The sequence below is a fragment of the Panthera pardus genome, unplaced genomic scaffold, assembly GCF_024362965.1.
Source record: "Panthera pardus isolate Hobbes unplaced genomic scaffold, ASM2436296v1 HiC_scaffold_24, whole genome shotgun sequence".
NCBI classification, from domain to species: Eukaryota; Metazoa; Chordata; class Mammalia; order Carnivora; family Felidae; genus Panthera; species Panthera pardus.
The window spans coordinates 41,092,397-41,104,064 of NW_026526810.1; the positions used below are offsets into that span (position 1 = coordinate 41,092,397).

Genomic DNA, 11,668 nt, shown 5'->3' on the forward strand with positions numbered 1-11,668 from the left:
GAAAAAGAAATTTAAAACATCCAATTTGGAAAAGACATTTGCAGATGATGTGTTACTATATATCAAAAACCCTAAAGACTGGGTCAGCGAGCTGTTAGAGCTAATAATGAATTCAATAATGTTGCAGGTTACAAAATCAATACACAAAAATCTGTTGTGTCTCTAGACACTAATGAACTATCAGAAAGAAGTTAAGAAAACAATCCTATTCATAATTGCATCAGAAAGAGTAAATTCCTAGGAATAAATTTTGCTAAAGAGATAAAAGACCTGTGTACCCTCAACTACAAAACATAAGGAAAAAATTGAAGACACAAATGAAAAGATATTCCATGCTCATGGATTGGAAGAAATAATATTGTTAAAATGTCTGTACTACCCAGAGCAATCTACATATTCAATGCAATCCCTATTAAATTTTCAATGGCATTTTTCACAGAAATAGAACAAAGAATCCTAAAATTTGTATGGAACTACAAAAGGCCCCAAATAGCCAAAATCATCTTGAGATGGAAGAACAAAGCTGAAGACATCACACTCCCTGATTTCAAACTCTGTTAGCAAAGTAACAAGTAATCAAGGTACTGGCATAAAAACAGAAAAATGGATCCATGGAACAGAGTAGAGAGCTCAGAAATAAACCCATACATATATGGTCAATTAATTTATGACAGAGGAAGCCAAGAATATACAATGGCATAAGGACAGTCTCTTCAATAAATGGTGTTGGGAAAACTGGACAGCCACATGCCAAAGCATGGAAACTGGACTCCTATCTTAGACCATACCCAAAAACCAACTCAAAGCAATTAGAGACTTGAACATAAGACCTGAAACCGTGAAACTTCTAGAAGAAAATATAGGTCTTGGCTTTGATCTTTTTTTTTTTTTTTTAATCTGGCACCTTAAGTAAAAGCAATAAAAGGAAAAATATACAAATGAGACTACATCAAACTAAAATCCTCCTTCACAGCAAAGGAAACTCAACAAAATACAAGAGCAACCTACTGAATATGAGAAAATATTTATAAACTATCTATCATAAGGGGAAAATATGCAAAATTTAGAATTCATACAACCCAATAGCAAAAGGCAAACTGATTAAAAACTGGGTAGAAGATCTAAACAGACATTTTTCCAAAGAAGACTACAGGTGGCCAACAGTTATATGAAAAGTTGCTCAATATCATTAATCATTTGGGAAATGCAAATTAAAACCATAATGAAGTATCACCTCAGACCTGTAAGAATTGCTGTTCTCAAAAGGACAAGAAATAGCAAGTGTTGGCGAGGTAGTAAGAAAAGAGAATTCTTAGTGCACTGTTGGTGGGAATGTAAATTGGTGCAGCCACTATGGAAAATAATATGGAGATTCCTCAAAATGTTAAAAATAGAACTGCCATATGATCTAGCAGTTCTAGGTACTTATCCAAAAATGAAAACACTAATTCAAAAGGATATCTGCTCCCCCATATTCATCACAACACTATTTACAATAGCCAAGATATGAAAACAACCTAAGTGTCCTTTGATGGATGAATGGATGAAGAGATTGTGGTACATACACGCACAAGAATATTATTCACTAGAGAAACAAGTGAAATCTTGCCAGTTCAGGCAATATGGATGGAGCTTGCGGGCATTATGCTAAGTGAAGATAGAGAAAGACAAATACCGTATCATCTCTCTTATATGTGGATTCTTAAAAATTTAAAAATAAAAGAAAGTTGGTAGATACAGAGACTAGTGATTGCCAAAGGCAGGGAGGGGTTCAGGAGGGTGGGAAAAATGGGTGAAGGGGATCAAAAGGTTTTTAAAAAAAAGAATGAATCAAGGGGCACCTGGGTGGCTCAGTTGGTTTAGCATCCAACTTTGGCTCAGGTCATGATCCCATGGTTTGTGACTTCGAGACCTACATCAGCCTCTATACTGACATCTGAGAGCCTGGAGCCTGCTGCAGATTCTGTGTCTCCCTCTGTCTCTGCCCCTCCCCTACTTGCGTGCGCTCTCTCTCTCTCTCTCAAAAATAAACATTAAAAAATTAAAAATAAAAAAGTGTGGATCTTGAAATCATTCATGAAGACACTAACATGCCACGAATTGTAGCTCACAGCTGAGAATGTGCCAGTCAGAATTTTTGCTACACAAAGTAAATCTATCTTCTTAGAAATAAAGTAGTTATGCTCTATAACATTTTCTATACATCTAATGCTGTCTTCCTTGATTTTCTACCTGGTAGTGTATCACACTTTTCTTTTTTTTTGCATCACACTTTTTATAGGTAGTAATGTGCTATTGCAGTGAGACAGCTTAAGTGCATTTTAGAGACCAGACTCCTGTATCACCATCCTTATCAATTGACATTTATTGAATTCTGGCACTATAAATAATGTATATATATTTTACATGTAGTGAAATACATGTACATGTTTTCATATAAATTATGCTAAGGCCATTTTCTTTTACATCTATAAGAAAACAGGAGTTCCTGTATAATATAATGGTTTTGAAACTTCATGTCTTACAAGACAATAAAAACAACTCTGCTGGGGGGAAAAATACCTGCCTCAAGGTCACTGAGAGAATTAAATAATGTAATGCATACAAATCACTCAGAAATGTCCAGGTATGTTAAGGTATCCTAAGACTGTATTTTTGCCACTAGTATTTTTGACTAGTTTATATTTTTGTACCTTTAAGCATTGTGTAACTTACATAGTTAATTTATAAATGATATGAATAAACATTGAAGATTGACTTGCTACAAGGATTTTGAGTGATGTGTTGAGGATTATGCTGAATGTTAGGCTTAATTTCAAAGATTGAAAAGCATATTTAAAAAAAAAAAAAGAGTGAGACCAAAAACAACCCCCCCCCCAAAAAAAATCTCATTTTAAGAATTGCATTACGGTATTAGTTATCCTGTGAACAGAACATTGTTCCTTCCCATTGTTTTAAGTGTTGGGTAAATATAATCTGACACTGAGTTAGATATTAACTGACACCATATCTTGCCTGATCAACCGGCAGTTAAAATTATGAACCAGGAAAACCAGATGGAGACTAACCAAAATCTCCACATGGGCTGGAATAACCTATAGCTGGTTTCAAAATTATGAATAGGTAACCTAAAAATATTTACTCAGATTAAAGTGAAATCAGTGAATATGTCTTCCCAATGGAGAATGGGCTCTAATAATGAAATTCTTTTTCTTTGAAAATTAGAACCACTTAAAATTGAATAGGCCACCTCACAGTATAGAGCCGTCTCTATCAGGGGAAGTGTTCACACTGTCATACTGATGTAACCATCATGTATGAGCATGGTCATTTTCACATCCAGCAGGAAATTAAACCATACAACTTCTGAATGTATTGCCAGTTCTGAGGTTTCATAAAATTAAATAAATCTATGACCTATTTCAAGTATGGTTGCTTTTAATTTGGGGCTCTCTGTGTTCTCTTTGACATATAAGATGTCAACTATAGAATTTTTAATCATAAGCAGTTTTATTCTTAACATTATCTACTATTTGATTCAGGAAGAGTAATTTGAGCTGTTTATGTCTACAAGGTACTTATTTATCTACTAGAGTATACTAAAGATAAGGTCATTGTAAAAAAAAAAAAAAAAAAAAATCAATCTTCCTAAAGGGGAATTCCTCTCTTCTAATGGAATAAATAAGAATCAAAAAACATGAAATGGGGTGGTCATATTCCAAAGTTACACTCAGGATTTGACAAGCACATTTTGCATTGATCATCTTGATATTTAACTTTGCCAACCTTTCACACATCCCTTCCACCAAAGCAAAAAATTTTGGTATACTAATATAATGAAAAAAACATGAAAACTTAAGTCCCAGAGGGAGAATAGAGTGGATATATTACATCTCTTATTAGACTCATTGTCCTGCTTTTCTTTATCTGGTGTCAGTTCTTTTAGGCATATATATATATGCCAATGCTATCACAAGAGCCTAGTGGGCAGTGTTTTCTTTATTGCCTTTTTATGTGTTTCTTTAAGGTTTTTTTGTTTTAAGTATGATGTACTTAATGTCATATTAAGACTGAATGGGACCTCTTAAATCTTCTTAATGCGGACAATACAGTGGTGAACCACATAGATATGGTCACTGCCCTGGTTGCACATATAGCCTAATGGAGGAGAAAAACGATAAGTAAATCAGCTGTTACATAATTATTATAAGTTATGAAAGGAAAGAAACAGAGCACACTCTTAGATAATATGGTGAGGGTGTCACAGGAGAGCGCTGCTTTAGATAAGGTAGTGTTGTTAGAGACACTTTTGAAATAACATTTGAGCTGAGACTTGAAGAATAAGAAAAATAATCTTTTCAGGTTATGTCAAGTCCCTGAGGTGCAAAAGAACCAACCTCATTTACATTTTCTTTCTGTGCTTATTTAAACCATAAAAATAACTGATTTAACTTGCTACTGAAATGGTTATGATTTGATGCAGTTCATTTAAATTGTCAGCACCCCAAAATAGTCACCTCTTCATTTTGTACCTTAAACCTGACCCCTGAACCACTCAGAGTGTAACATGTAGTCTCAAGTTAAATATAACATTAAATCTCTCCCAGTTTGGCTTCTTAAATTCAGGTCACTTTAGGAATGTTGCCAGTGTATTCAGCAGTTTACAAGAACTGAAGTCCCAGTTAACATTATACCCTGTTCACAGTCCTTCCAGTTGTTTTCCTTTGTTTCTTCTTCCTAAATCTCTTTTTGGCTCTTAGCTGCATGGCTTCATCAAGAAGCTGCTCTGGTCCATGCTGAAATTAGGGGTGAGGTGGGGAAATTTGATGGGATTACTTTGGAATTCCTCTGACTTCCTCTTTGGTGTTTCTCAGGTAATGGTTCTCTCAGAGGCCAGCAGTTATGAGGAAGGCTTTGGTAGCCAGGACAAGATGTGGGCCTTGACCTGCTGCTGAACTGGTAGAGGAGGGATTGGCTTTGTACCTATGACTGGCAGGTCTAGAGAAAAACAGAATACCTGATTCCAGTAGTAGTTAAGACTTGGCTTGTTTCCCTGTTCCCACTTGAAGTTACTGCCTTACAAAGTACTTTTTTCCTGGCAATAATAAAAGTGGTAGGGGTGAAGAGAGAACACTGGACCTTGGAATTTCTCTGTGCCTTCATTTTTTTTCCCCTTATCAGTAAAATGAGAGTGTTGGTATAGATGATCCCTAAAGTCCCTTTTAGGTCTAATATATCATGTTTCTCTTTTAAGCCGTATAGTTTTGTTTCTGATGTCTGACTTACATAATGTGTATATTGGGAATTATCTCCCTATATATTAACTTGATACATATGTGGAAATGTCGAGTCCTACTGGTTGAGCTGGATATGCTCATTTCAGAGTGCAGGGTTGGATTGTAATTGGAAAACTTTGTACCACCAGTATCTCTTACTACAAGTTTTTTGTATGCTGTTGAAAGCAGTGGTATTGTATACCCTGAGGATGAAACAAGCTAACTAAACCTGAGTTAGCCTCCAAAGAACAATCAATGAAAATTGTGGTGAATGACTTGAAGATGTGGTTTTTTATTTTGTCAGAGTAGTCAAATTGTATTGAAATAGCACTGTCCTATGTATTCTGAATTTTTTTGCTCTAAATTGGTACCTCCTTCTTTTGCAGGAGCTATTGCGACAATCTTGGTTACCATCCATTAAGTGCTGCTGATTTTGGAAAGATCATGAAAAATGTCTTTCCAAACATGAAGGCACGTCGCCTGGGCACAAGAGGCAAATCTAAATATCCTTTACCAGAATGGTTTTTTTAGTAATCTCTTTAGTAATCACTTATTACAGAACATCTGCTGTTGTAGTTCAACTAGCAACTATATTTAGAAATAAATTTAAGTCAACAGATACAAACAACTCTAAAGCTCTTAGTAGAATAATTGCAAACATTATTTTCCTGGCTATATATCAAACTGCCAGAGAAATAACAAATAGTGGTTTTAGGATTTTGATAGATTTCACCTTGTTCTGTCATTCTTGTGTGTTCTTACTGGTCTGATCTCCTTTTCTTCAATAATAAGAATTAACTGAGACATGCCAGAGTGCAGCAGTAGTAAGTCATATCAATAAAAGTGGGGAAAGATGTTAGCTGTCTTCTTCCTGTAATTTTGAAACGTAGGGATCTTCTTGGCAAAATGTACAACATTCAAGAAAATTTCTTGTGGAATTTGTACTGGAAGATTATATTCTCTTTAAAGTATTTTTCAGCCAACCATTTAAAGCCATATTAAAATTAAAGCCAGAGCATACAAAATGTCCCTCTTGTGACAGAGAAATGCTTAGTAGCAAACAGAAGGAAATGAAGATTAAGAACTTATTAAAGTCTTTCCTTCTCTTGGAAGAAGATTGTAAAATAGAGGGTCTCTGTATTAGAAAAACATTATTTCTCATTACTTAGCCCTTGGTCTTTTTCGAAGCACAGAAGCTCACTCCTGTGGAGATGAGAGGAAAGGGGAGGGAAGGGGCACTGCTCCAGGTGTTCTCTAGCCACTTGTTGCATGACCCATCATTGTTCCCTGTGTACAAACAAAAATGTCTTGATGGGTCTTTGGCATGTTACAGGTGATAATCCTGTGTGTTTCAGTGGAAAAAGAACTGAAAAGGTTAAAGCCCTTGTGACACTCTTTAAGAGTTGTTTTTGTCCCAGTGCCCTGGGCTAAAGTTTCCCTCTGGTGTGCCAGGTTTCCATCTGGATATTCCTTTCCTTCTGACCTGTTTGTTGCTGGTGGTTGGCACAGCCTATTAGGAACATTTATTCATAAAATTTATAACAGATGAAAATGATTTTGTTTCATTTAAGACAGTAACATTCTGCAGACTATTTCAGTTTGAAAAGAGTGAAAGTGTCCTGAGTTTATAATATTATGGTTGCTCTTACCGAGGAACTCTGAAAGTAGTTGTTATCTCATGTTGATTGTATTCTTATGTATGGCTACTTCTCAAATGCTAATTATATAAGCAGTTCATTTAATTTAGAATGCTTTAGACCTTAACTGTTTATTACATATTGCTACAGTGGACTAAGGAAAAAAGCCTTTGTTCACATGCCAACACTGCCCAATCTTGATTTTCACAAAACTGGAGATGGGGTAAGAATTCTGCCTTTTCTTTTTACTAAGTAGAGTCATGCCTTATTTTCAGCATTGAAAAGCATACTGCATAGTCTCCTTTTGATAAAACCAGGGACCAGGAACTATGCCTTTTACAAAATATGTAAGACAAAAAATTTAACAGTGGCTGAAAAATGTTAAAATATCTGACTGTGACAACATGGCTCGTGAAATTAGGGGTAACAGAAATCAAAACTGGTTTCTAGATACATCCATGATATATATTGACAATAGGTATGTTGTCAAGAGGAGAGATTAAGGTGTGGGATAATATATATATATATATAGTATGAATGTCTTTTTTTTTCCTTTTTGATTTACTTATATATTTATCTAATACCACCTTGGTGTACAAAAGACTTGGGGTGGCCAAAAGTATAAAGAAGACAAAATATATAGCTAGTGGCATAGTTTGTTTTATTGATGTCAGAAGAGGCTTTTAGAAAGATTCACAATATCTCTTAGCCTTCATATATGTTTAACAACCATTTAAATGTTGTATTCATAGTGCTGCTGGTAACTGTGCCCTGGTGGGGATAGGGATAGGCCTTTTCTTTGCAAGGCTCTTATATGCCTGCCAGCAGGGCATTTTATATGACTTTGACCCGACAGATATAGATTGCGTCTTCTAATTAAGAATACATGTCTTTGATGTGCTTCAGTTTAATTTCTCTGAGTTTTCTTTTATATTAACTTTTCCTTTTTCCTTCATTTAGTTGGAAGGAGCTGAACCTTCTGGGCAGCTTCAAAATATTGATGAGGAAGTTATCTCTTCTGCTTGCCGTCTTGTGTGTGAATGGGCCCAGAAAGTGTTAAGCCAGCCATTTGACACGGTCTTGGAATTAGCCCGCTTCCTTATAAAAAGTCATTATATAGGCACTAAGTCGATGGCAGCTCTAACGGTAATGGCAGCAGCACCACCAGGTACAAAATTACCGTTAATAAGCTAAAACTGACAGATATTAATATATTTTAGAGTTGATAGCAAAAGAAGAGTTTCACCAGAGGACTTCTTTGTCTTTTTAGTGTTTGTATGAGTTTACTGTCACTTCACTTAGCACTAAGTTCAGATGGATTTGTTGAGCCAACAAAAATAGTAGTAATTATAGTCATTTCATTGTAAAGCTTAAAGCTATAGTTTATTTTTCTATAGTACATTTCCCTGCTGAAACATGAAACTTTCAAGATTTCCCAGTTGATATTCCATTAATATTTTTATTGCTATTTTAAAATTCAAAGAATATGTACTTTTAAGTATATGTGTGTCTAAATTAATAAATATTAGATAAGATTAAATGTTTTAAATGACTTGCTAGATTCCTTTAGAAACTAATACTTAGGTTATTATAAAATATTATTAAATGTTATAAAATATATAAATTATAAAATGATAGCGTTATTATAAAATAGCAAAAGTGATTTTTTAAAAATATATATTCAAATGAGTATTTTTGTTTAAATAGGGATTTTTTTCATTTGACAGTTTTAGGAAGTATTGGAATAAACGACTCTTTCCTAAATTAGTAAGAAAGTATCTGTTTTGATGCAATTTTTAAATATCTCATTTCAGTCATACCTTATAAACTTAAGGAAAAGTCTAAGTTGTTATTACTCTAGGAAATTATAACTTCTGCGAAAAATATATTAATGTGAAACTTGTTTTCCAGAGATGATTCTTCTGATTGTTAAGTGTAAGCAATTTTAAATCTACAATAGATTCATCCCAGCCAGAATTACAGTTCCTTAAATAACTTCACTTTTTAAAAATTTTAATAGTTTTAACAATTGTCTTCCTTTCAGTTTATGTTTATCAGAAGATTTACATATTTGGGGGAGGGGTGTATAATTGTTCTGTCCTTTCATTTTATTGTCAATTGAGGACTCACTTCAAAATAATCTCTTACCAGAGCTTTGTCATGATTCTCTCTGTCTAGATTGTAAACTGTGACTTAAATCTGTTCGCTTACATATGAGCAGGAGAGTGCTTGGGTAGCCTTACCTAGCTAGATAGCTTGTATATGTTACCTCATTTCTTCCCTCCAGCAGTCCTGGGAGGCATGTGATATTCATTCCCACTTTACAGATCAGGAAACAGGTTTAAGAAGGTTAAGTAATTTTATCCATTGCCAGATAAGTAGTGGGACCAGGATCTGAATTCTGATTTGTCAGGTCTCACAGCCCAGGTTGGCTACGTTACTATACTGTCTTCTTCGGGCAAAATGAGGTTTTAAAAGATAATGGGCCCTACAACTTTCCGTGTTCTCTTTCTCCTGCTTCTACTGATACCCAGATGAGTACTTTAATAAGCTGAGGACTTGGTAGGTATCATGGAACATGAAACGTTTCTTCCTTCCTTATTTTCACAAAGTCTGACTGAGAGAAGTGGTGAATGATTGGATGAATGATTTTTTAAAGCAGAAGTGTAAAGAAAGATGTGTTTTTAAGCAAAAATACTAAAAATTTCATGTATAAATATGTTTCACTTTGTGAAAATAGCTTGGGAAGTTGTTACTTTAGCAATTAATTATATCATTACTCAGAGCATTTTTAGACTTAAAATTTTGTTCTCAGCCACTGCCATATTTTTTAATACCTTTGGTATTAATTTAATTAATTAATTTAATACCTTTGGTAGTGATTAATGTTCAATCGTTTGAAGGTGAATTTGGTTTTTTATAAAAATAGTCTCCATATTAAGAACAGGTTGTGTTACAAATGTCCTTTTTGTAAGTCAGCTGCTTGGAAATCATTCCTGTCCAGAAACCCTGGCAGGAGGGAGACATCTGAGCTTTGAGCCATTGGCAGAGGCTTTTGGGTGCAGGTGCTGAGAAGCCAGAGCTGAGGCTGGGGGCCAAGAGGGAGCAGTACAGTCTGAGATGGATTTGAAGAGGAAAAATTGGCACTAAGGTGATCAAAAGATGAGGGATTTTTGAGGAGTGAGCATGTGGGAAAAAGTTTACAGTCACTTCTTTTTCTCCGTCCTGTTCCCCCTCCCCAAATTGTTGATGAAAAGCAGAAACTAGGCTGGGGAAGGGAAAGGCAAGGTGTACCAGCAGGATGGCGTGGTCCTCCCCTTTGCTCTCCTCTGTTTTTACCAACCACAGCTTAGTTTCTAATGATTGTAATGCTACACCCTAAATATGAAAAGAGCTTTTTAAAAAATTAACTGTATCACATCATCAGTCCTTAACTTAAAATTTATCTCTTGCTTGGTTTATCATTCGTCTTTTCTCACTGTTGCTGTTACTACTGCTTTAAAAAGTTTTCTCAGTGACACTTTTTCAAAATATCTTAAGCTCAGTTTTATTCAGAAGCTCTGCTTATTTCTCCTATGTCATACTGGAATAATTGTATAGTAACAGTTAAAATAGTCCCTCTTTTTGTAAATTTCTGGTAGAATTAAAGACTTGTTTTCGCTGTACACATTTTTCTAAATATGAACGGTTTCAGCAAATATTTATTGAATACCCCTTGTAGGCTGAATATTTAAATCATGAAAATGCATGAATTTCTAATTAGAGAAGGTGGAAGGAAATTTCTGACATCTGATAAAATGCGAAACCTGCTCCCTTGGCATTTATTTATCTTAGCTTCTGCATATTTATGTCATAGCTACTACTCTTTTCAAAACCTTCATCTTGTTATTGCTGATTTAATTGAAACTGTCACCTCATTTGAACCATATTTTAAGGTGTCAGTTAAAACAGTACTGACAAATGCTTACAAACTGAAAGTGTAACCCTTATGTTTTATTAAGAGATTGTGAGTTAAAATTTGCTGGTTTTGGTTGCTTTGTCCAGTAGATGGCTACATATTCAAAGAAATTGAGTTGTAACTGCCTTCTATAAAACAGAGTATTTATTTTAGCTTTCTTTTCTGTTTATTTTCAGGAATTAAAGGAATTACCCAGCCGTCTGCTTTTATACCTACAGCTGAGAGTAATTCTTTTCAGCCTCAGGTGAAGACTTTGCCTTCTCCTATTGATGCTAAACAGCAATTGCAACGGAAAATTCAGAAGAAGCAGCAAGAACAAAAACTACAGTCCCCTTTGCCAGGAGAATCCTCAGCAAAAAAACCAGAAGGCGCTACAACCAATGGAGTGACTAATCTTTCTAATGGAAATCCTGCAATCCTTTCTCCTCAGCCTATTGGTATCGTTGTGGCAGCTGTCCCTAGTCCCATTCCGGTAATAACATTAAATAAGTGTTTGACCTCACTGGGATGGTGGGAGATCATTTGTTTAATTAAAAGGGGCACATGAGCGGTGCCTAGGTGGCTCAATTGGTTATGCGTCTGACTCTTGGTTTTGGCTCAGGTCATGATCTCTCAGTTCCTTAGATGGAGCCCCGTGTCAGGCTCCACACTGACAGTGTGAAGCCTGGTTAGGATCTTGGGATTCTCTGTCTTTCCCTCTCTCTCTCCCCATCCCCTATGCTCTCGCGCTCGCTCTCTCTCTCTCTCAGTAAAAAAATAAACAAAGAAACTTAAAAAAAATGGTACATAAGAAGGAG

At 35.3% G+C, this 11,668-nt stretch overlaps 1 protein-coding gene across 4 annotated transcripts in view; it reads left to right on the plus strand.

Moving 5' to 3' along the window:
* The window catches only part of RFX7 (regulatory factor X7), a 134,035-nt gene that overhangs the window by 114,583 nt on the left and 7,784 nt on the right, over positions 1-11,668 (plus strand). For all 4 annotated transcript variants that reach the window (XM_053889037.1, XM_053889038.1, XM_053889040.1 and 1 more), the window contains exons 6-9: positions 5,663-5,779; positions 7,052-7,136; positions 7,874-8,081; positions 11,048-11,343. In XM_053889037.1, coding sequence (XP_053745012.1) covers positions 5,663-5,779; positions 7,052-7,136; positions 7,874-8,081; positions 11,048-11,343 — 706 coding nt within the window. The remainder of the gene's footprint in view (positions 1-5,662; positions 5,780-7,051; positions 7,137-7,873; positions 8,082-11,047; positions 11,344-11,668) is intronic.